Source organism: Myxocyprinus asiaticus, chromosome 44 (genome assembly GCF_019703515.2).
Source record: "Myxocyprinus asiaticus isolate MX2 ecotype Aquarium Trade chromosome 44, UBuf_Myxa_2, whole genome shotgun sequence".
Classification (NCBI taxonomy): Eukaryota; Metazoa; Chordata; class Actinopteri; order Cypriniformes; family Catostomidae; genus Myxocyprinus; species Myxocyprinus asiaticus.
The window spans coordinates 3936474-3962865 of record NC_059387.1 but is presented as its reverse complement, the minus strand read 5'-3'; the positions used below and the strand labels follow the sequence as shown (position 1 = coordinate 3962865).

The window sequence follows — 26392 nt, the reverse complement described above, 5'->3', positions numbered from 1 at the left end:
GGGAACGAGACGTTGTGTCCCTCTTGCCACAACGCTGAACTACCCGCTGAAATGGCCGGGACCATGTCTCGGCTCCTCAGCACAAAACCTGAATGAGTGGTTGCATACCAGCTCCTTTTATACCCGTATGTCCGGGGGAGTGGCATGCAAATTCCACTCGCCAATTCTCATTGGCCTTTTTTCAAAAGATCAGAGGTGTTTCGGGTTCCCAAGAGTGACCCCTAGTGTCACTACATCAACACAATGTCTCGTTCCCTCCATCAGGGAACGAAGGTTACGAAAGTAACCATGACGTTTTTTTTTGTTTTGTTTGTACTGTTAGAAAAAAAAGCATATTTTTTCCTTTTCCAGTTAATTTTAACTGATGCCAAGAAGTGCTGTTAATCTTACAACAACCCTTTTGTCAAATCATGTTCATTATTTTTTATGTATAGATAAACAAACAAACTAACTTTATGTAGCTTTATATTTATTGTGTTCAACCCTTTAGATTTGCAAAAGACCCAGTCAGGCGGAGAGAATGGCTTGTGAAGCTCAGGAGGCAAAACTTCAGGCCATCTGTCTACTCCTGCCTCTGCTCTGATCACTTCACTGCAGAGTGTTTAGATAGGACAGGACAAAAAGTCAGGCTTCACCCAGATGCTGTGCCAACAATTTTCAGTTTTCCTCCACAGCTGCAAAAGGTAGACAGGCAGACAGAATTATGTAAAGGAATAGTTGACCCAAAACTGAAAATTCTGTCATCATTTACTCACACTCATGCCGTTCCTAACTCGTATGACTTGTTCATCTTCAGAACACAAATGAAGATATATGATCGATTATTGATGACTAGTCACACTGAAATTAAATCAAAACACTGATTATCATCTGATCATCATATAAAGTTATCGTATCGCTACAGAACACCTGGGATATATGACTCGAGCCCCATGGAGAACTTTTACAATGTCTTTATGTCCTTTTTGGGGCTTGAAAGTTTTGGTTACAGTTGACTTTCATTACATATGGACAAAAACAGCTGAGAATATTCTTCAGATATCTTCATCTGTGTACTGAAGATGAACAAAAGTCATACGGGTTTGGAACGACATGAGTGAGTAAATGACAGTATTTTCAGTTTTGGGTCAACTATTTCTTTAAATAGACAAGCAACATAACATGTCATGGTTTACTTCAAGTAACTCCTTTTGGCTTGTAGCATAAGTAATATACTTTAACAAAACATTCTGACAAGCCACCACAAAGTTATCATTTCTATTTCTGGTTGAACTATCCATTTAAGCTATGAATGCATTCAATGTCTTTAAAGTGAATTAGTTGTGTCAACTACTTACCAGAAATGTAGGGGAAGCCAGCTTGGCCTGTTGGCTGGAACTTTAAGAGGGTGGCCTTCGGCGGAGGTCACGTGATGCCATGCAAGAAGCAGACGTGTGAGCGACGAGCTAAATTTGTAATTATTTTCATGTTATAATCTGGTGAAATTTGATACACCCAGTTACACATTTGCTCTTTGAGGCAAAACATGGCAAAGAAGTCAAAATCCTCAGACTCTGGAGGCATTAAAAGACACTTACGTGTTCAGGATGAAAGCCCCGACAGGCCTACAGACCGGGGACTCGATCTAGCGGGAGAGGAGATCCAGTGTCAGTTGTCCAACATGTCGGTGATGTTGACGAAGGTTCTTGCTGACTTGGAGGGTCTCGCTGTAATACGTCGATCAATTACGGTGATGGAAATAAAATTCTCTGATTTAGTTACAAAAGTGACTGATGTTGAGAGATGAATGGATTGTCTGGAATCTTTGGAGAGTGAATTAACTGCTAATCCGCCCGCGACCAAAGTTTATTTGGAACATCTCCTTGAAAAGCTTGAAGATCTTGAGAATAAAAGCCACAGGAATAACGTTCGAATTGTTGGAATTCCTGAGCATGAGGAGGGCAGAGATATGGTGAAATTCCTAGATGAGCTTTTCCCGAGTCTGCTCGACATAACAGGCCACAAGTTGGAAATCGAGCGAGCTCACAGAGAACCAACTCACAGATTTGCTGAGGGAGAAAGGCCCCGATCGATTCTGGCCAGATTTCTGAGATCATCCGATAAAGATCTTGTGTTGCGCCAGGCGAGGAGCAAAGGAAAGCTTTCTTGGAAGAATCATAATATTTTCTTGTTCCCGGACTTTGCGAGTTCGACAAGAGAGAAACGCGATTGGTTCAAGGAATGTATGAAACTCTTACATCAGCGAGAGATCACTTTTGCTCTGATGTTTCCGGCCAAACTGAGAACAGAAACGAAGGATGGTCGCAAAGTATTTACATGTCCCAATCAGGCAATGTCTTTTATTGAATCAATGGGTGAGTAAACCATTGGGTGTTTCTCATGTGAATGGGTCGAGCTGGACGTCATTTTGGTTTCTTTTTTCTTTTCGCGTTGGCTCCGCACTTTGCATTGAAGTTCCCGGCCAGTTTGAGAGTGGACACTACGGATGACCACAAAATATCTACATGCTCACACAAAGGATGTCTTTAATAAAGTTGACGGAATGTGTAAGTCACGGTATATACTTTTATGCGGCCTCCGAGTTAACTGACTCGACCATCCGGGGAACCGGGATGCCGGTTTTGTTCCTTTTTGTATTGGTTCCGCCTAGCAACTGGAGTTTGTTCTATTGAATAACACTCCTTTGGAACAGCTGTGGATTAATCTGTTCGTTCTTCGTGCTTAGTCCTCCTGCTGGCTGTAGTTTGTTTTGTTGAGTATTTTAACAGGACATTGGAATGATTACCTCATCCGCTGAACTCATAACAGCTGGCTAACTGAACATTTGTCTGTCTGTCCGAGGAATCCGAACGGTTTTATATCAGCTGGAATTTGTTTTTGGAAGATCACACCTTTGAGACAGTTCTGTGAATGAATCTACACATTCTTTGTGTTCATTCTTCCTATTGGCTGGGGTTTATTTTACAAAGCATTTTCTGTTATGTAATTTTGCCACACAAATTTGTGAGGCAAAATTGAGCAATCCAATGGCAAAGTTGTCGTGGGGGCTCGTGGGCGTTCATGGACCTTTTGAGTTTAGAGGGATTGTTGCCGGTTGGCGCTTTCGTGCATGGGATTAATGCGCACGTTTTTATTTTTTCTGTTTGTTTTGTTCGGGGGGAAGTTCGGGGTTTGATTGTTTCACTAATGGGGAATGTGGTCTGTATAATTTTGTTTTTGACACAATCAATTTTTTCTACTATATCAAAATGTCAAATGTTAATACAAGTGTACTATCTCTCTCCACATGGAATGTAAATGGGTTGGGGCACCCCATAAAAAGAAGAAAGGTTATTACTTTTCTTAAACGTAAGAAATATGATATAGTGTTTCTTCAAGAAGAAGCTGAAAAATTTGGGAAGATATGGGGTGGACATTTTTTTTTAGTGCTGGCCCAAGTAAGAGCAAGGGAGTCATTATATTGATTAATAAACATCTACAATTTAAATGTCTCAAACAGACTAAAGATAAATTAGGGAGAGTCATTATTGTTTTAGCTGAAATCCAAGGGCAAAGGTTGATTGTGGCTAATATTTACGCACCTAACGCTGATGAGCAGGGCTTTTTTATAGATCTTGAAGGGATGTTGCAAACTGCTGGCACCCCTCATGATATAATATTGGGAGGAGACTTGGAATCAGTCCTTGATCACAGTGAAGCAAAAGTGTGTAAACCCCCTAGAGCAACATTGACGCTTCACAGGATGTGTATAAATCTTGGTCTTATGGATATTTGGAGACTTTTGAACCCATCTGGTAGGGACTATACATTTTTTTCATCAGTCCATAAGATTTATTCTAGAATAGATTATTTTTTTATTTTTTTTGATATCCAAATCCCTAAATTCATCTGTTGTTGATTGCTCAATTGGAAATGTCTTAGTCTCAGATCATGCCCTGGTGAGTTTAGAGGTGTTGCCATATACAGAGAAAAATTAATCATATAGCTGGCACCTTCATGTGTCCCTTTTGCAAAATCCTGATTTCCAACAAATGTTAAAGACTGAAATCAATGTTTATATGGAGACCAACTGGTCCTCAGTATCCTCTGTGGGCATGGCTTGGGAGGCACTTAAGGTGGTTCTTAGGGGTCGGATCATACAGTATGCCTCATTCACCAAAAAATCCAAAGCACGAGAACTTGTGGAGTTGGAAAGAAATATTAAAAATGCAGAGGCAGAGCTGAAGCGCTGTTTGTCATCTGATGGCCTCAGAGAACTGACCCGATTGAAATATTGATATAATACTATTTTGTCGCAGAAGGTGGAGTTTTGGCTATTCAGGGCAAGACAGTCATACTTTGAGTCAGGGGACAAAGCAGGAAAACGTTTGGCTAGATATATAAAGCAGAGAGAGTCTTTTTCTACCATTCCCTCAGTGAAATCTGCTGGTGGTGAAATATTTACCTTGGCCATTGATATTAATAATGCTTTTAAAGAATTCTACTCTGATCTCTATAGTTCCCTATCTGTCACTCACTCGACGTTGGTGTCAATGTAGTGACACTAGGGGTCACTCTTGGGAGCCCGAGACACCTCTGGTCTTTGATAAAAGGCCAATGAAAATTGGCGAGTGGTATTTGCATGCCACTCCCCCGAACATACGGGTATAAAAGGAGCTGGTATGCAACCACTCATTCAGATTTTCTCTTCGGAGCCGAACGGTCATGCACACTGAGCTGAATACTACTGTTCATTCACCTCTGCTGGATCTGACGGCGCATTTCAGCGGCTTCTCCCTCCTCTGCACTGGTGCACTGCAGAGAATGCCCCTGGGCGCTTCGGCAGAAAAACTAGAGAGTATATTTTCTGAAAGAGCATTTTTCCCCTCTAAAAGAGTATATATTTCTCTAAAAGAGCGCACACATGGAACGTCTTTTTAAAGATGCTTTTCCGATTGTGTGTTATTCCTGGTTGTGCTCGTTATCTCTCGCCTTCTAACGGTCACGATCACTGTCTTTCATGTCTGGGCACTGCTCACACGGAGACAACGTTCGTGGATGGTCATGTTCTCATTGCGAGAATATGTCCATGGCAACGTTGCGGTCGCGACTTGCCTTCGTAAGAAAGTGAGCCACCCCAGAGGCTCCCGCCTCGGTCCTTTTACCCACAGGTTTGAGGCCAGCGCGGCTAGCACTGGGGGCGATTTGGGGACCCCAATGGGACCGCCTCTGCCGGGTATCCCCCCGCGGACCTCCCATTCCCCAGCACGCTCGTCTGCCCCGATCGGGCTTCCGGGTGAGTCCGCCGGCTCGTCTCACGGCGAGTTCGACCTCTTATTCGGAGCCCACGAAAGTGATGAGCTCTCGAGTGCAGCATTGGAGAGCGGGCTCGTCCAGTCGGAAGCCTCAGCTGGGCTCTTCCCTTCGGGGTCGATCACCCAGTCACAGGCTGATGCGGAGATGACGACATGCTTTCCCGGGCAGCCGCGAGCGTCGGTTAGAGTGGATTTCACCGCTCTTCCCTGAACCCTCGCGGCTCGTTGACTGGTTCCTGGGCTTGCGGCGCCGCTCAAAGCCACGCCCCGCCCCCGTTCCTTTCTTCCCGGAAGTGCATGAAGAGCTGACAAGGTCGCAGGAGGCACTTTTTACTGCCTGGTCCCGATCTTTTCAGCTTCCCCGCTCTCACTACCCTCGATGGTGGGGCAGCCAAGTGTTATTCGGCAATCCCCCGGTGGATAAAGGCACTCGCGGTGCACCTATGCCCGCAGAACGTGGGCAGTGGGTGCCCAAAGCCCCCGTCCAAGGCCTGTAGGTTTACGTCGTCTCTGACGGCCAAGGTCTACGGTGCCGCTGGACAAGCCGCCTCCGCCCTGCACCCCATGGCTCTCCTGCAAGACCGCCAAGGTGCTAAAGGAACTGCACGAGGGTAGTTCTGCCCCGGGATTGATGCAGGAACTGCGCTCGGCGACCAACCTCGCTCTCCGAGCAACGGAGGTCACGGTGCGGTCTCTCGGGCGGACGATGGCCACACTAGTGGTCCAGGAGCGCCACCTTTGGCTCAACCTGGTCGAGATGGGTGAGGCCGACAAGACACGATTCCTTGCTGCCCCCATTTCCCAGGCGGGCCTATTCGGCGACTCCGTCGAGGACTTTGCCCAGCAGTTCTCGATGGTAGAGCAGTAGATGGATGCTAGCCGGCATATCCTGCACCCCGTCTACTCATCGCCAAGGGCATCCCCCTGCGGTGACTGCACCGGCTCTGCCGCAGCCCGCCCCTTCGGCCCGGCCCCGGCGTGGAGCCCACCACAAGAAGCAGACGCCACCCGTCTCATGGCCGCCCAGAACCCGTGAAAGGCTTCAAAGTACTCAAAAGCTCAGCAAGAGTGGTTTCCTTGTTCCCTGGGTCACGTATCCAGTGTGTACGGCTGGCATCACAACCACTGTCCACCACTCCATTTGGCAGGTTGGCGCTCCAGCGGCGGTCTCCCACCCTGAGCGCCCAGCTGTGGCACAAATCCGCCCCCAATGTGACAGTCTCCACGGGTCACGAGGACAAGCCTCTTCCTCCCCCGTCCCAGGCTGTTCCGGGGGTGGTCACAAGGAGCCAGGTAAGTGCTTCGATGTCCTCGGACTCAGCACGGCCACGACGTGGTGTGGCACCTCGAGCTCTGCCCTGCCACAAGGCCCCACCTGCCGGTACATCCGATGACATTGTCCCTTTGGTCCCCCTTGTGCGGAACTTGGACGCATGGCTTGCGCCTTCCAATCAGTCACGAGAGCTGGTCCGGACTGTCCGACTCGGCTGCGCGATTCACTCCGCCGAGCATCCGCCCAGGTTCAGCGGTGTCCACTTCACCTTGGTGAAAGACGAAAACGCTGTTAAATTGCGTGGAGATCGCTACTCTCCTATGGAAGGACGCGATAGAACCTGTCCCTCCAGCCGAGATGAAGAAAGGGTTTTACAGCCCCTACTTCATTGTACCAAAAAAGGCGGTGGGTACCTGCGAGTACTGAACCGGGCTTTACACAGACTCCCGTTCAAGATGCTGACGCAAAGACGCATTCTAGCGAGCGTCCAGCATCAAGATTGGTTCGCGGCAGTAGACCTGAAGGATGCGTACTTTCACGTCTTGATCCTTCCTCGACACAGACCCTTTCTGCGGTTCACGTTCGAGGGTCAGGCGTATCAATACAAAGTCCTCCCTTTCGGCCTGTCCCTGTCTCCTCGCGTCTTTACGAAGATTGCAGAGGCTGCCCATGCCCCGTTAAGGGAGGTGGGCATTCGACTTCTCAACTATCTCGACGACTGGCTAATCTTAGCTCACTCTCGAGACGTGTTGTGTGCACACAGGGACCTGGTGCTCTCACACCTCAGCCGACTAGGGCTTCGGGTCAACTGGGAAAAGAGCAAGCTCCTCCCGGTTCAGAGCATCTCTTTTCTCGGTTTTGAGTTGGACTCAGTCTCCTTGACGGCGCGCCTTACAAACGATCACGCCCAGTCAGTGCTGGCCTGTTTGAAGGCGTTCAAACAGAAAACAGCGGTTCCACTGAAACTTTTTCAGAGGCTCCTGGGGCATATGGCATCCTTGGTGGTGGCCATCCCGCTCGGGTTGATGCATATGAGGCCGCTTCAGCACTGGCTCCAGACTCGAGTCCCGAGATGGGCATGGTGCCACGGGACTCACCGCGTGGCCATTACGTCGGTCTGTCACCGTCTTTCCAGCCCTTGAACCGACCTCTCGTTTCTACGAGCAGGTATTCCCCTAGAACTGGTCTCCAGGCGCGTCGTGGTCACGACAGACGCCTCCAAAACGGGCTCGGGCCCCGTTTGCAACGGGCACGCAGCCGCTGGCCTCTGGACGGGTCCGCGGCTGCTTTGGCACATCAACTGCCTCTGCTCGCCCTGCAGAGGCTCCGGCCATTGATCCAGGGCAAGCACGTGCTAGTTCGGACGGACAGCACGGCAGCGGTAGCATATGTCAACCGCCAAGGCGGTCTGCACTCCCGCTGTATGTCACAACTCACCCGCCGTCTCCTCCAATGGAGTCAGCAGCACCTCAAGTCGCTTCAAGCCACTCATATCCCGGGCAACCTCAACACTACGGTGGACGCACCGTCACAACAGGTTACCCTCAAGGGAGAGTGGAGACTCCACCTTCAGGTGGTCCAGCTGATTTGGAGTCGATTCGACAGGCACAGGTGCACCTGTTCACCTCCCAAGAATCCTCCCCACTGCCTGCTCTGGTACGCCCTGACCGAGGCCTTCCCTGGCATAGACGCGCTGGCACACAGCTGGTCCCCTGGCATTCACAAATATGCGTTTTCCCCCAGTGAGCCTGCTTGCACAATCCTGTGCAAGGTCAGGGAGGACGAGGAGAAGGTCGTTCTGGTAAGCACCCTACTGGCTCGCCCAGACGTGGTGTTCTGACCTCACACTCTTCGCGACAGCTCCCCCCGGGCAAATTCCCCTGAGGAAGGACCTTCCTTCTCAGGGAAGGGGCACCATCCAGCATCCGCGCCCAGACCTGGAATCTCCATGTCTGACCCCTGGATGGGACGCGGAAGACCTAAGCTGTCTCCCACCTGCGATGGTAGACACGTTCACTCAGGCTAGGGCTCCCTCTACAAGGCGCCTGTATGCCTTTAAGTGGGGTCTGTTCGCTAAGTGGTGCTCTTCCCGTCGGGAAGACCCCCAGAGATGCACAGTCAGATCAGTGCTTTCCTTCCTGCAAGAGAGGTGGGAAGGGAGGCTCTCCCCTTCCACCTTGAAGGTGTACATTGCTGCCATAGCAGCACACCATGACGCAGTCGACGGTAAGTCCTTAGGGAAGCATGATCTGATCATCAGGTTCCTAAGAGGCACCAGGAGGCTGAATCCCTCCAGGCCGCGCCTCGTTCCCTCATCGGACCTCTGTAGTTCTTCAGGGTCTACAGAGAGCCCCCTTTGAGCTTTGCAGTCAGCCAAGCTTAAGGCACTCTCTTTGAAGACTGCCCTCCTGACTGTGCTCACTTCCATCAAGAGTGTAGGTGACCTGCAAGCATTCTCTGTCAGCAAAACATGCCTTTAGTTCGGTCCAGGTTACTCTCACGTGATCCTGAGACCCTGACCGGGCTATGTGCCCAAGGTTCCCACCACCCCTTTAGGGACTAGGTGGTGAACCTGCAAGTGCTGCCCCAGGAGGAGGCAGACCCAGCCCTGTCGTCTCTGTGTCCAGTGCGTGCTTTACGCATCTATTTGGATCGCACGCAGAGCTTTAGAATCTCTGAGCAGCTCTTTGTCTGCTTTGGTGCACAGCGGAAAGGAAACGCTGTCTCCAAGCAGAGGATTGCACACTGGCTCGTTGACACCATAACTATGGCATATCTCGCCCAAAATATGCCGCCCCCGGTAGGGCTATGAGCCCATTCTACCCGTGGTGTAGTGGCTTCTTGGGACTTGGCCAGGGGTGCCTCTCAAACAGACATTTGCAGAGCAGCGGGCTGGGCAACACCCAACACCTTTTCAAGGTTCTACAACCTCCAGGTGGAACCGGTTTCATCCCAGGTAGTGGCATGCAACAAGCGGATAAGCCCGGGATAGCCGGCCGGGTGTATCGCTTGCACATAGCGCCTTCCACCTCCTTTTGAGCTGAAGACGTGCGCTGTTAATTCCCAGTAGTGTTCACAAAATTGTTCCCTGGTTGACTTCCTCCGAGCCCTGTGGCAGTTGAGTTTTCGGAGAGACTCGCTGCCGGCCCAGTACACGCGCTAACTAATAGCCCGGTTCTGGGGTAGGTGGTCCGCATGTGGCGGTTCCCTGTAAGGCTAACCCCATGCGATCTATATCTTCCGCTAATTCGTTTCCCCGCTGGCAAACTGTGTCTTCCTTGTGCAGAGCCTCTCTGCCCCAGTCTCCATGTTTGTAGTAACTCCTCCCCATTTGGCAGATCTACCTTGAAGGCTCTCCACATGGTTGGAAAGACCATGTGATGTATTCTTCCAATTAAATATTCGACCCCTCTTGGGGCAAGGTGTGGTCTCCGCGGTGTCCTCCCCTTGGGAGGGACACCCCCGACTAGACCTGGCGGCCCAGTCGGATAATCCCCCTTCTTTTTTAGGGAGTGGAGAAAGAGAGGGGGAAAAGAGGCCACGACTGGGTTAAGCCTGTCTCTATCTTTGGGTAGTCGACTTGTCCCCAAAAAGGGCCGTTCGACACTCATAACTGTGTTGGGGGAGGTTACGTGTCGACCTGGTGTGCTGGCTATGAGGCACACAGCAAGTCTGCCCACCACACACCGCCAGTTCACGTAACGCAGTTCAACCTTGTGGCGTTTTGTATAGGGACCCCTAGTGTCACTACATTGACACCAACGTCGAGTGAGTGACAGATAAGGAACGTCATGGTTACTGGTGTAACCTCCATTCCCTGATGGAGGGAACGAGACGTTGGTCCCTCCTGCCACAACGCTGAACTACCCTCAGAAATGGCCGGACCTTATATCGGCTTCTCAGCGTAAAACCTGAATGAGTGGTTGCATACCAGCTCCTTTTATACCCGTATGTTCGAGGGAGTGGCATGCAAATACCACTCGCCAATTTTCATTGGCCTTTTATCAAAGACCAGAGGTGTCTCGGGCTCCCAAGAGTGACCCCTAGTGTCACTACATCGACCCCAACGTCTCGTTCCCTCCATCAGGGAACAGAGGTTACACCAGTAACCATGACGTTTCACGTCTTCGTCTACTGATGAAGATATTAGAAACTTTGTGGAGCCATTAGATCTCCCTTAACTGCCGACTGAGCAAAAAAATTATCTTGATTCTGAGATAACCTTGGAGGAGCTTGGCGAGTTTATTAAGGCCTTACCTACAGGCAAGGCTCCGGGGCCTGATGGCTTTGCCACTGAGTTTTTCAAATCTTATGCTACAGTACTGGCTCCATGTTTGCTAGAAGTTTATACTGAAACATTAAAGAATGGAATGCTCCCGCCAACCATGACACAAGCCCAGATTAGTCTGATTCTTAAAAAGGACAAAGATCCAAGTGAGTGTAAAAGTTACCGTCCAATTTCCCTGATCCAGTTAGATGTAAAAATTTTGTCAAAAATTCTGGCTAATCGATTAAGTTATGACATCTCTTATACATATAGATCAGGTGGGGTTTATTCGAGGCCGTAGCTCTTCTGATAACATTAGGCGTCTCATCAATATCATGTGGTCAGTAGCGAATGAACAATCTCCAGTCGCTGCCATCTCACTTGACACCGAAAAGGTGTTTGATATGGTAGAATGGGATTATCTTTTTAAGAGTTTGGAAATGTATGGGTTCAGGAGTACTTTTATTGGTTGGATTATGCTACTTTGTATAAACAAATGGACTAATTTCAGATTATTTTATTCTGGATAGGGGCACCCGGCAGGGTTGCCCTCTTTCCCCATTATTGTTCTGTCTTGCCCTTGAACCATTAGCAGCCGAGATAAGAAAGGAGGATGATTTTCCAGGGGTGATTGCGGGAGGTATGGCGCATAAGCTTTTGCTTTACGCAGATGATATTTTGTTATTCGTCTCTGACCCTACTAGATCTATGCCTTGCCTCCACAGAGTTATTCATTCCTTTTCCAAGTTCTCAGGATACAAAGTCAGTTGGTCTAAATCCGAAGCTTTGGCTTTGACAGTGTACTGTCAAATAATGGCTTTTCAGCCGGGTGCCTTCCAGTGGCCCAAACAGGGAATTAAATATTTGGGAATTTTATTCCCAGCAAATTTGTCTGATTTAGTTAGAGTAAATTTTTATCCCTTAATAAAAAGGTTTTCCAATGATGTGAACAGGTGGGCTTCATTACATTTATCGATGATTAGGAAGGTTAATGTTATTAAAATGAATTGTATTCCAAAATTCAACTACCTACTACAATCTCTCCCTGTAGATGTCCCCCTCTCTTATTTTAAGCAATTTGATAGTATAGCAAAGTCCTTCATTTGGAATGGAAAGCATCCCAGGTTACATTGCAACAAGTTACATAGGCCGATTGACAAAGGTGGGCTAGGCCTACACAAGATTTAGTTTTATTATTATGCGTTCGGTCTCAGACATTTAGCTCATTGGTCACTTCCACCTGAGAGAGCCCCTTCCAGGTTTGGAATTGAACAGAAAGTTATTGCCCCTATTTTACTATTATAAAGCCTTTCTATTAAACTAATTGAAGAAGTTAAGTCTACGTGTTATGGACAAAAGTGTCCGGAGTGTTTAATTCAGACATTTATTTAAATATTGCTTCAAGCATATGGCTAAACCCAAAGTTGCATATTGGTGAGTCCCCTTTCTGTTGGTCGGAGTGGATTGAGAGGGGTGTTAATACACTCTGTGACCTATATGAGAGTGGTGGGTTGAGATCGTTTGAAAATTTGGTCCAACATTTCAGGATTCCTAGATCTCAGTTCTTCAGGTACTTACAGCTGTGCCACCTGCTTTGTACTATTTTTGGGAGTAGCATACACCCCCTTAAAAGGGCAGATACTCTTGAAGTGGTGATTACTGCTTTTGGAAAAGGTCATGAGGCATCAGTGTATTACTCCCTGTTAATTCAGAGTCTGGGGGATGGATCTTCAACTTCTTTCAAGAGATTATGGGAGAGAGATTTAAATTTGGTACTGGAGGAGGGAGTGTGGGCTAAGATTCTAAAAAACGTCAAGTCTACATCTAGAGATGCAAGGGTGCGTCTGATACAATTTAAGATTTTGAATCGATTATATTGCACCCCCTTTAGATTGTATAGACTTGGTCTTAAAGACACACCCACCTGCTGGAGATGCCAATCAGAAGATGGGGACACAACCCATGTTTTTTGGGGATGTGTTAAAATACAGGAATTTTGGTTAAAGATTCAGGGATTTATGTGTGATGTGTTGGACACAAGGTTTTCATTTTGCCCCACACTCTGCATTTTGGGTGATGGGGAAGTCATATATTTTGGGGATAGCCACTTGAGAGGTTGGGTCCTGGCCGGAGTTATGGTGGCCAGGCGAATAATACTCAGGGGTGGAAGACGGCTGGGGCACCCTCGTTTCGGGAGTGGTGTGGGGAGATGAGCGAGGTTGTGGCATTTGAGGAGGCAATCTTCAGAATGTTAGGAAAGTGGGATTTGTTTAATAGGAAGTGGGATGGATTTTTGGAGGGTTCTTGGGGAGGGGCAGTGCAGAAGGATTTTTGATTTTTGATTTTTAGTTTGATGTGTATGTGCACTCTTGCTTTTTGAAAGTATTTTTTTATTATTTTTCTTTTTTTTTTGTTTCTAATTTTTTCCTATAATTGTAAGAGACCACTGTAATGTGTGTTTGTGTCGGGTGGGGGGGATGTTCGGGGGGAAGGGTTTAATTTATATATGTGATTCCGTATTTTATGTTGTGTCTATTGGTTTTTTATGAATGGAATCAATAAAAATGTTAATAACAAAGAGGGTGGTCTTTGAATGTTGTGTCCTTGGCATCCTGCAAGTTAATTTAAATAATGCCTGCTGCAGAGTACAAAAGAGCAAGCTGATAGTCAGGATAATTTTAATACTGACAGGAGACAAACACACATCTTGCACAGAAAGGCCCCTACACTAAGAGCAACAGAGACAATGTTTGACTGAAGTGAGGACTCCCCTCATACCTCAACTCACACTCCTCTTGATGTCCCCAAAACAGATGAGCACAGCTATTGCTTTGCCAGCCCAAAGACTCTCACTGGACGGCTGCTTAAAGCAATAAAACAAATTCATAAACACACACAAAAAAAAACAGACAGAACCTTCAAAAAAACAGGAGACACAAAAACAGAATTTCAAACCTTTAGAACATCATTAAGACCCTAAAGGAATCTCAAATGTTAACAGAGAATGGAGCATTCATGCTTGAAAATTGCCCTGATGTACAACTAGAAATTCTGAAGAGAGATCAATTTAGTCGTGCACAATACCACCCAGCCCTAAAGTCATTTGCACTTACATTGCGACTCCTCCGTCCCCCGGCAGACGGCCGCGGCTGCTCCTTTGGGTGGATGGCAATGGCAAGGACTCCACGACAGCGCATTCCTCCTCCTTCCCGGGTTTCGGCACCAATGTAACATGGTTTAAAATGGGCAAGGAGGAGGTGAGAACCGGCTGAACAGTCAAAGTAATATTTAATTTAAACAAAAAGACACAAACACAAATGCACACACGGCAGCTGCGTGTGGCTCTCTCTCTCCCGAACTGCCGCACCCAACTGCCTTTATCCCTCTCCTCGGCTGATTAGCCAGATTGGGGGCCGGGCGTGCGTAGTCAGGGCCTGACCCCGCCCACCTCCTCATCACACAGACATACATAAAACATGCTGTATCTGTCAACTGCGGTTTACCAACAATTGCCAGATGATAATTTGTATCTGGTCACTACTTCTAGTTTGGTCAAAAATAGCTAATGCCAAATGGTTGATGCTAATAATGACAAACAGTAAACTGTCTGCATTTACAGTATTTGTCTTGTTTACAGCCATGAGACACCAAAATGTTTAGTGATCTACAGATACATCGCAGAGGCTATAAATCAGTCTATTTTTTATGTTTTTAAATCATTCCAACTGCCAGACGATAATATGCATCTGGTTGCTACCATCAGGTCAAAAACCCAAATTGGGTTGTTTTTAGCCCAGCCGCTGTTTAAATATGGCGCAAGAACACACGTTAGGCTAATCTAACCCAGCATGTTTGATTGTTCATTTGAATCCAGCAATATGGGTTACAGTATTTATTCAACCCAAATGCAAGTGTCTATTACCAGAAACCATGTAATAAATAAATAAGAATCCATAAAATTAATTAATTAAATTTAAAAAAAAAAAAAGCCTATGTGCGGGATTGTATTGCTGAGTGTAAGGTTTAGGGGAATAAGGACTTGACATCAGCCTCCACTACATATTTTCCAACCTATAAAATGACAGATATAAAGAAAGCAAAGGAAAAAGATTAAACAAAGAAAGAGTGTGTCTCATTACAAAGGCTGTTGCTAGGTAGGACGCATCCTTTGTAGACAGCGGTATACCGACAATTAGCTTAGTTTAAACGAAGGTTGCATTCAAAGGCTGCAAGTGATGTAAAAGGGCCTTTATATCTACACTGGAAGCGTCGGACAATGCGCCGCTCACATCCGTTGTAAACAAGGTGTTATATGCTGTGAACTATATGAATCACGTAGGTGATATATTTTGGATTCAGAACTGCAAATTTGTCAGAAAGGAGAAGTTTGCATTACACAAAAATCAGGAAAAGTGAATAGCAAACGTATTCATGATCCATTTGCCATTATAAGCTAGCAAAGCCAAAGCTAACAAAGCTACTGTAAAATCTAATGACAGTTATGTCACATGAGCTGTCCTGTTCTTAATATAAAAAGGTACCAAATAAATCTACCGATTTGTCCACGTTGAGAACCTCTCACTCCTGAAGATGATCCAAACAACCTGCAACAGGTAACTTAGCAGCTGGGTTGTTGCATCAGAGAGATTTGAATTTAGGGGGAGGGGTGCATTGCAAACAGTAAACTGTTGGCATTTATGTTTCTTGTTTACAGCCATGAGACACAAAAATGTTTAGTGGATGACCTATATATTGCAGGGCCGATAGATCATTCGATATTTGTTTTTTGTTTTTTGTAAGTGATATCAGTTGCTGAACCGTTAGTTTTGTCAAAAAGTGCTTATGAGTAATGGTTGATGCTAACATCTATTGCGAAATGGTAAACTGTTTGCATTAATGCTCCTTTTTTACAACCATGAAACATCAAAATGTTTAGTGGTTGACCAATATATCACAAGCCGATAAATCGTCTGATATTTGATTTTTTTAAATGTACCAGTTGCCAGACTATAATACAGTATGTCTCTATTCACCACCTTAAGTTTGGTCAAAAATATTTGATTCCAAATGATGCTAATAGCAAACTTGAAATGCTAAACTGTTGGCATTCATGTTCCTTGTTCACAGCCATGAGATGCCAACATGTTTAGTGGTCGACTGATATATTGGCAAGGCTGATAAATAAATCAGATGATATTTTTTAATGATTTTCATTGGCCGATAAATTTTCCTGCTTGGCCGAGAATCACCTGTTTGCATGGGAAGGAGCAGTCTGAGACATGTAAATGACCAATCACAGTTTTTATTTTTTGTTGCGTGCCATTGTACCATAATATTAGACCGGCGTGCAACAAAGTCTCAGTTAAACAGTAACGCAATATCATATTTTTTTCAAGATTTATTTTCTATTTTAGAAATGTAAAGTTGTTGTGTAAATTTGAAGTAAACATAATAAAAATTAAAAAAAAGTTAATTTAATTTTTAACAATTTCATGTACATGTCATTTACTATCATATTTACAATCATATACAAATATTGTCATTATATCTGCCTATAATATAACTACAATCCTTCAGCCTGGCGGCCCTGCTTTCTAGAAATTGGCATCAGCCATTTAAAAAATAAAAAGCAGTTTTTGGCCTCAAAAAATATTGATATGTTTGTCACTATGTCGACCATCACAATAGTAGAAGCAAAGCATTTATTCCGCAAGCACATAGAATGATAATTTATATATGATAACAAATAATGTGTCACTACCAAAACTTTGCAGTTTGTATGTGGCCAACATGTATCAGGCAGAGAGACTGAAATAAAGACCTGCTGTCAGACAGAGACATGCGGGAACAGTTGGATCAGAGAAAGAATCTTTTCCTATATCAAACTGAGACCAAAAGGACTAATAGAGAAAGAGCAGGGTAAAGAGAGATGACCAGAAAAGAAGAAATTATTCCCAGGGGCCTGTCAAAGACAAGGGAAGGGAACACAGACAGAACAAAAGAAAGAAAGTCAAGGTGTGTAAGTTATGCCCTGAAGACTGTTTAGCGGAGAGACGGTGAGTGCTGTGAGTCAATGTGCGACCCAGGGCTCCGCTACAGGAAGTGCTCTGTGGCAGTTCCTGTCTTCTGCTTATCTCACTGTTTCATACACCACAATTCACCTGTGGCACTTTTCTACTGCTGAATCTATAGTGCCATGGTAGAAGAAATCATGTTTCACCTCGTGTTTTAAAGAGTGCTGGTGTCTTGCGGTGAATGCGGCTGTGCGCGTGAACAGTCAAATGCGCTTTTTACAGCAAAATGCCCTTCTTGACATGATATTAATGTAAACAGCTGTTAATCTATTATGTATATTTATGTTGTTTAGCCAGAGGGGAACTGGCTCCCCCTGCGAGGCTGGTTACTCCAAAGGTTATTTTTCTCCATTATCTCCATTTTTGGAGTTTTGGGTTCCTTGCCTCAGTCGCCTTTGTCTTGCTCACTGGGGGCGTAAAGATAGATCATTTTTAAGGCCTGATTTTCAATCTTTTTTTTCTTTCTTTTTTCTTTTATTTAAACTGCTCAGTGAGGACTTTAAGACATTACAGACATCACAACATAGTTTTCTGTTACAGAATCATTTTCTGTAAAGCTGCTTTGAAATGATGTTTTTTGGGAAAAGTGCTATACAAATAAAAATAACGACTTGTCTTGACTTGACTCTTATGAGCCAGTTCTTTAATTAATCAGTCAAAAAAACTCAGGAACTCCAGTATATCAATTTAAATTATCCTTATGAATGCTTCACATAATCTGTCAGAGTGGTTACTGAATTAACAACTGACTCGCTTACTAAACAGCAAGTTACCATAACTTTTATTTGTGTACATCTGTAAAAAAATAAATAATATGTAATGTGTATATATATATATATATATATATATATATATATATATATGTATACATAAATATATACTGAATATACTGTATCCTTAAATCTTCAAGGCATGAGCATGAAGAAATTACTGACTCAGTTTTGTACCCGCACACTGTTTGACTTCCAGTCAGCTGCCTTCAAACACTTGCATGAATGGTCGTGCTTTAAAGAGTGCTGGTGAATGCGGCTGTGCATGTGAACAGTCAAATGTGCCTTTTACGGCAAAATGCCCTTCTTGACGTGATAATATTGTAAACAGCTGTTAATCTATTATGTGAGTGTAACAGACAATAATCTAATATCTCAAAACAGTGGATCTCTGCTGTCTGTTTAAATAATATTCGTGAAGTGGTCTCCAATTGCAAACAAGCTATCTACCATATTCATGTTCAGTTGCATGAACAATAGCTGAATTAAATGCCCTGTTTTATCCACTTGTGATTCAGCTTTTCTTACTGTACTACACTGTTACTTATGTACCCCCCCCACCCCACCCCCCACCCCAAAAAAAAGATATGGTCTGAGACTCAGTTATGTGGTTTTAAAAGTGACAATAAGGATGGGTCTCTTTATTCGATGAATGGGTTTGAATTTACTTTTGATACTTAAGTAGTGCTTTTAAAACCAGGTACTTGTTACTTTTACTTAAGTAAAAGTAATCTATTAAAATGCTACTTAAGTAATATGTTGGGGTGGTTTCTGTACTTTTACTTAAGTATGGAACTTGAGTATTTTTCCACTACTGACTATAGTACAAATAGTTTACGAATAACTTGCAAAATTATGCTGCCTTATAAAATATCTAATTTGGGGCAAAATTTAAGGCAATATTGCAATATCCCAAAATACTTTGCGGTGAGCTCCATCATTCAAGATGGCCGATGAAGCTGAGGGAAACAGTGATATTAAATGTAGAAAGAATGACCCTGGGTTAGGGTTTGAGTGAGGAGTTAGTTAGACTTAAGAAACATCGTAAGAACGCTTGTTCAAAACTCTGATGCTTCTTTCTTCTGTGGTACACAGCAGTGATTTTCCTGTTTAAATCATGGGTAGGTTTATGGTTTGGGTTACAGTGTAGACTGTATGGTTATATTCAGTGTTGGGTGTAATCTAATTATTTTTAGTATAACAAGTGTAGCACATTACATTTCAAATTCTTGTAATCAAATTACAATTACTGACTTTCAATTACTTTTAGATACTTGGCATACACAAAAAAATATGAACATCTGTTTGTGTTTTGTGACATCTGAAGGGTGTGAGCCACCTAACGAGTCAATAAACAAGGAGGAAATGTGGACATTTTATTTTAGTTCATTGAGTGGAAAAACATGAGCGTTTCTGTAAAAAGTGTTTTATAAAGTATATAAAAGTAATTATCAATGTGATTACTTTTTCAATGAGTAATCAGTAAAGTCAGTAATCTGATTACAATTATAGAGAATTATCTAGTATTTTGTAGAAAAATTACTTTCTTTGAGTAACTTACCCAACAAAGGTTAGGTCTAGGTTTGAGTTGTGGGTCAAATCTCATTCTATTGTTTTGACTTGTCATTAGACTGGGTTGTGTAAATTCATGCTTGTCTTGTCAGCAAGGCCTAGAGATTTGAGAGGGTACAAACTGAGTCTGGAATGAGGTTAGAGGAGTCCCTGAGAATGTGTGATCTTTTGAGAAGTGTGTCTAGAGCACAGCTGTCTGGAAGTGTGATGGATCGAGCATGAGAGATGAATGAGAGCAGAGGCAAGGAGGACGCTTGATGAGGTTCTGATCTGAAGCGTACGGCCCAACATCAGGTCGGAGGAAAAGTGCGTGAGGAAAAAGGGGAATTTGTCAAGTCGACAAATGATTGTTCTGGCATCTTATCAGCCTGCCAGTCAATTTCAGGCATGGAAATACCAGAGCGAAGAGCACCGTTCTTCCAACAATCACCATAAAATGAGCAAATTTAACATTCAGAGGATCACAACAACACGGTTTATGTCATTATTATTCATTGTGCAGCACATTCAGCAACTCCTGTTTGTATTTACTTCTCCATATTTAAAGTGTCTGTAGAAAGAAAGAAAAAAATGAGAAAAGCTGTTAATTGCATTCCATGTGAGCGCAGCAATCTGACCCGTCAGAATTGCTGTGATTTCAGTGCCTTCCTCTTTGACTTTAAAGTGATTGTGATAGTAATTGTGTCACCTCTTATCACCGATCAGTTATGCAAGCATGATTTTAAAAAAGCCTGTGCGTGCCATTCCCTAATCCGCAATTAAACCCGCCAATGGGGCTGTTTGCTCATTCTGCAGTCTTCTCACCGAGGGCCATGTGTGACATTCCAGACCTTTCAAAGAGATTTTTGGCTGATGTCCTTGCCAAAGTCATTGTCATTAGCGAAAAACGTAAAAAGAAAACTTTTATCATTTCAGTTCAACTGTTATCCTCCCAGTACAGCTCGAGAACTTTGAAATGCACATTGACTGGATTATTGACAGAAGAGAGAAAATTTAAGACAGTCTACAGCAACCCGATTATAACATTTGGAGCACACATACAGTTGTTTGACACACTAATAGATATTCCTCCCCACCTTATTCCACAAACTGTGTCTCATTATCTCTCCATTTAGGTAATGAGCTCCTGTATCGTACCCGTGATGGCGATGTGGTCCGCTTTAACTTAGACGTCAACGAGAGCACAATCCTGGTGACCAACAGGAAGTTTGTAAGTGACTTTCATTTTTCTACTCTTCCTTTTTCTTCGTTTAAAATTGTATAACCCTTTAACATTTTAAAGGGGAAAAAGTTTGCTTTCTTCAAAAAAAAGTGTATTAACTGCGTTCATCAAAGTGTATTAACATTCTCTGCCTCTTGTACAATTTTTCTTTGTAACTAAAGCCCTGCAGGTGGAGAAAATACACATTCACAAACTGATCCCAATGGATAAAAGCCCTGCCCTGCATTATTTCCTGTTGAACATTCAGATTCACTTGGCAATACATCATATTATGGAAGATAAATGCGTTGTGAATGTTTCTTGTAGTCTTCAGCACATGCATGCACTTTCAAGCATTAACACGCTACATGCTCTGCAGTATAAACTACGTCATTGTCTCAGTCAGCAGATCATAATTCTGACAGTTGTAATCTTATTTATAGAGCTGAAACCATTCATCATTTGCGCAATGTTCTGTGTAGGTCGTTAACAAGCTCAGATGGTTAAAGAGAGGCTGGTGAGTTATAATGCAGCATCAGTGTAAGAACAACGGAGGCAAGGACACACAACGTGTCAGTTCAGAATCAAAAAGAATGGCAGCTCTGATTAATGCCACACTTTCCCCGTGTCTGCGAACAACAATCTGTCAAAGTCATTGAAGGAATGTGCTAATGAAACGATGTTTTAAAACATCTTACGTGCTCTTTCACTGTGCTTTTTCTTCCAGGAAATGTACAAAGCCAGCAAGTATGAGGTCTCCCCAGACATGAAACTCATTCTGTTGGCCTACAACGTTCAGCCGGTGAGGCCTGTATTTGTCTGTATGTGTGTTGGAATGAAAATAATCATGGCACAAGGCGAAAGGGTCGTCACACTCCACTGCCTCACCAGAAACAAATGCACCCCACTAGAGTGACAGGAACAGACCAAACATATGCAGTCACACCTGCTGCTGGCAGAGAGAGAGAAAGAGGCTGTTGGCACATTTAGTTAAATTGCTTGGACCAGTCCTGATCTTGATTTCACCCCTTCCCCCATGACCCCACAGATCTCCTTTCACATTATATTTTTGGTTCCAAACTGAGCTATGTTTACCTCATCAACGTGAGTATCACTGCATGAAATAGCGACAATGAGAAAGCGGGAAAAGCATTGTTTATTTAATTGTTTTATTGTTTTGGATTTACTGCCAAAAATGAACGTGTTCTGTGGCACTTGCGTCGTCTGCTGAGGATGCATTGAAAGAGATGTGAAGAATACGAGCTGTGCTCTGAAGTTTTACAAAGACAAGCAGGAGGACAAAATTACACAAATTAGACCAGACTACTTTCATGCCAGTTGTGAACCTTAATTTTTGAGTACACAGGAACCATACCCCGACCAGTGTTTTTTTTTTCATATACAGTATAGAGCTACTATCAGGGACTAAAAACGGTTCAAGGAATGAAAATGAAAACCGAAAACAAACTAAATATTTTTTCAAACGTAACCGAAAACAAAGTGATTTTCAATTGTTCTGGAGAAAAACGTTATTTTTAAAAACTGGTAACCGGTTAATTTTGTTCCAATAATTTTTTTCATGAAACTAAAGGCCAAAGGGTTTATCACAGTAAATTTTACCAGAAAAAAATTAAACGTGCTTTGATCCTGATGGAAACTGCTCCATCACACATTTCTTTGCCTAATTGCTGTTGTGGATGAAGCATTCTGCGAATGAAGACCTTTTTAACAACTCCTTTATAAATACTAAATACTCAGTCGACAGCATTTGTGGCATTTGTTGATTATCGTCCCCTCATCCCTCCTTTTCTTTAAAAAAAATCACAAATCTGGGTTACAGTGAGGCACTTACAATGGAAGTCAATGGGGCTAATCTGTATTTGTTAAAATACTGTTTCAAAAGTATAGCCACAAGACATAAACAATATGCATGTTAACATCATTTTAGTGTGATAAAATTGCTTACTATCCTTTTCTGTGTTAAGTTATATCCAATTTTACAACTTCGTTGCCATGACAACATAATGGTGTAAACCCTAAAATAGCTGAATAAAATGACAATTTAACTTTACACCTCAAATAATACACAAGTTTTAGCAGAAGAATTAATATAAGTGCTTTTATAAAATTATAATCTTCACATTTCTGTCTTTAAACCCTCCAAAAATTGACCTCATTCACTTTCATTATCCCCATTCACTTCCATTGTACGTGCCTCACTGCAACCTCTATTTTTGCTTTATTTTTAAAGAAAAGGAGCAACTAGTCCAACTTAATATTTGTGGTAATCAGAATTATGCTACAAACATAATTGTGCAATATTTTAAAAAATATTATCTAATATATTAAAAGATGTTGGAGCCTAGATGTTAAAGTACGCATCCTGAAGAAAGAACAAGTGCAATCAATTAAAAAATATTAAAATATGTAGATTTTGTCAATAAAATAATTTTCAGGTTTCAATTTCAGTTTTTGGCCCAGTGTGGCCAGAATTTTCGGTTTTGGTTTCGTCCAAGAATTCTCATTTCATTTGATCACTTGTGTATATATAATATAAAACAGTTTCCAATTTCATAAAAGCAGATAAGACCTGCATTAATTCTGCACATTGTTTATTAAACACACTTATTTGAATAACAAAATATATTTATTGCATATTGACAAGCTTGTCAGTAGATTTTGGAACTGACACTTCCGTTCATCAGCCAAGGCGAGAATGGTTACCAGCCAATGCTTATAATCTCAAAATGGCCAAATAGAGTAGTAGTCGATTAATCACCCTGGCTGATACAGTATATCAGTCAGTCATTACCCCAAACACCCGTTTTAAGGTCTATTTGGATGTGGTTACCTCTAACAAACTTTGGTCTGCATCAACAGCCTAGTGTGAAAACCCCCAGACAGAATGAAATAGTGGGACGATCCTATGTGGGATTCTGTACTTCTCAGTGTCATGATAGAGTATTTACTCAAGTGTAAATCATGAGCAAACGCAGCAGAGAGTTTCTTACTGAAGCACAGATGAGTCTGAGACACTAAAATTTCTGAGCTGAAGGTGGTGTGATAGTTTTGATCAAGACAGCCGTCTTATAGAGCTGAAATACAGAAGGGTCATCAGCGCTGGGACAGTGACACCAAAGCGCTTCACACACACACATTACAAGAAAAGAGTGTGTGAGCGCTGGTAAATTTGTTATTCTGTGCCTGTCCCTATATCACCTTGATGGATGACAGCCTCGTCCCCTAGCAGTTATTGCCAACACACACACACACGCACACACACACACTTGTTCATGACACGTCCCTCATTCTCAAACTCTGTCATGGTACTGCTTGCCCTTCACAAAGCAGCTCTCTCTCTCTCTCTCTCTCACTCATCTGTTGGTGAGTACAGGTGTTGAATGTTAATCTTTGACAGTATTAACAGCTCCTGTACAGCACATGTGTCAGGCTCATGTCAGCAGTGAGCATATGCTTCAGTCGGCCCTCTGACTCACAGACAGATGTTGACACTGTCCTCAGAGTGATTCAACCAGCAGGCTGTCACTGCGCTCCAACCAGATGGATTGTGATTGTATAAAATGAATAGTTCCAGTGTTGAATTCTGTCACGTTCAAAGCCTTAAAGTAGCCAATAGGGGAGAGCAGATTAAAATGAGCCATTGGGTTAAGATGAGGTGGAGTAAGATGAGGAAAGCTGGTGTGTTTAGTTGGTGCTCCCATAAGCTATGATGTGATAATTAGACGAAAAACACTAAAGTCAGTGCTGTGAAGCTTTTTTTGTTTTTAAAATGGGGGTGGGGTAAGATGAGCCAATATTCTACAGAGGGATAGGGATTTTCAGATATATTTTCTGAAATATAGTTTTGCATTTGCCTGCAATAGAGTTGTATTCCCTCAAAAAGTTTTGTTCCTTTGCAATAGTTTGAGTTTTATCCATCACTTAAGAGCATTAACCATCGTTTTACTATAGTAACCATTGTGCAACTATTGTATTTTTAGTAAAACCATAACAGGGTTTCCCTATCTGTCACTCACTCGACGTTGGTGTCGATGTAGTGACACTAGCGGTCACTTCTGGGAGCCCGAGACACCTCTGGTCTTCGATAAAAGGCCAATGAAAATTGGTGAGTGGTATTTGCATGCCACTCCCCCGGACATACGGGTATAAAAGGAGCTGGTATGCAACCACTCATTCAGATTTTCTCTTCGGAGCCGAACGGTCATGCTCATTGAGCTGAATATCACTGTTCATTCACCTTTGCTGGATCTGATGGCGCATTTCAGCGGCTTCTCCCTCCTTTGCACTGGTGCACTGCAGAGAATGCCCCTGGGCGCTTCGGCAGAAAAACTAGAGAGTATATTTTCTGAAAGAGCATTTTTCCCCTCTAAAAGAGTATATATTTCTCTAAAAGAGCGGCACACACAGAACGTCTTTTTAAAGACGCGTCTTTTTAAAGATGCTTTTCCGATTGTGTGTTATTCCTGGTTGCGCTCGTTATCTCTCGCCTTCTGATGGTCACGATCACTGTCTTTCGTGTCTGGGCACTGCTCACGCGGAGACAGCGTTCGTGGATGGTCATGTTCTCATTGCGAGAATATGTCCATGGCAACGTTGCGGTCGCGGCTCGCCTTCGTAAGAAAGCAAGCCACCCCAGAGGCTCCCACCTCGGTCCTTTTACCCACGGGTATGAGGCCAGCGCGGCTAGCACTGGGGGCGATTTGGGGACACCAATGGGACCGCCTCTGCCGGGTATCCCCCCGCGGACCTCCCATTCTCCAGCACGCTCGTCTGCCCCGATCGGGCTTCCGGATTAGTCCGCCGGCTCATCTCATAGCGAGTTCGACCTCTTATTCGGAGCCCGCAAAAGTGATGAGCTCTCGAGCGCAGCATCGGAGAGCGGGCTCGTCCAGTACGAAGCCTCAAGAGGCACTTTTTACTGCCCGGTCCCAATCTTTTCAGCTTCCCCACCCTCACTAGCCTCGATGGTGGGGCGGCCAAGGGCTATTCGGCAATCCCCCGGTGGATAAAGGCGCTCGCGGTGCACCTATGCCCGCAGAGTGCCGCCACCTGGCGCGGGTGCCCAAAGCCCCCGTCCAAGGCCTGTAGGTTTACGTCGTCTCTGACGGCCAAGGCCTACGTTGCTGCTGGACAAGCCGCCTCCGCCCTGCACGTCATGGCTCTCCTGCAAGTCCACCAAGGCGCTAAAGTAACTGCACGAGGGTAGTTCCGCCCTCGGGATTGATGCAGGAACTGCGCTCGGCGACCGACCTCGCTCTCCGAGCGACGGAGGTCATGGCGCGGTCTCTCGGGCGGACGATGGCCACACTAGTGGTCCAGGAGCGCCACCTTTGGCTCAACCTGGTCGAGATGGGTGAGGCCGACAAGACACGATTCCTTGCTGCCCCCATTTCCCAGGCTGGCCTATTCGGCGACACCGTCGAGGACTTTGCCCAGCAGTTCTCGATGGTAGAGCAGTAGATGGATGCTAGCCGGCGTATCCTGCCCTGGCGCGGCTCAAGATCCCGCACCCCGTCTACTCATCACCAAGGGCGTCCCCCTGCGGTGACTGCACCGGCTCCGCCGCAGCCCGCCCCTTCAGCCCGGCCCCGGCGTGGAGCCCACTGCAGGAAGCAGACGCCACCCGTCTCGCGGCCGCCCAGAACCCGTGAAAGGCTTCAAAGCGCCCTTGAGACGGGCGACCCAGGGACAACGAAACCTGCTGCTCTGGAGCTGGTAAGCAGATCTCCATCTTTTTGTTACCTTTTGCATTTAATTGTGCTGCATGCCCAAGTGGCTGCAGTACTCAAGAGCTCAGCAAGAGCGGTTTCCTTGTTCCCTGGGTCACGTATCCGGTGTGCACGGCCGTCATCACAACCACCGTCCACCACTCTATTTGGCAGGTTTGGCGCTCCAGCAGCGGTCTCCCGCCCCTGAGCGC

The 26392-nt window shown here is 44.5% G+C and overlaps 1 protein-coding gene across 3 annotated transcripts in view; it reads left to right on the top strand.

The window, feature by feature from the left end:
- Positions 1-26392, top strand: part of LOC127434240 (dipeptidyl aminopeptidase-like protein 6) — a 506360-nt gene that overhangs the window by 394419 nt on the left and 85549 nt on the right. For all 3 annotated transcript variants that reach the window (XM_051686825.1, XM_051686826.1, XM_051686824.1), the window contains 2 exons: positions 20366-20460; positions 21179-21253. In XM_051686825.1, the coding sequence (XP_051542785.1) occupies positions 20366-20460; positions 21179-21253 (170 nt within the window). The remainder of the gene's footprint in view (positions 1-20365; positions 20461-21178; positions 21254-26392) is intronic.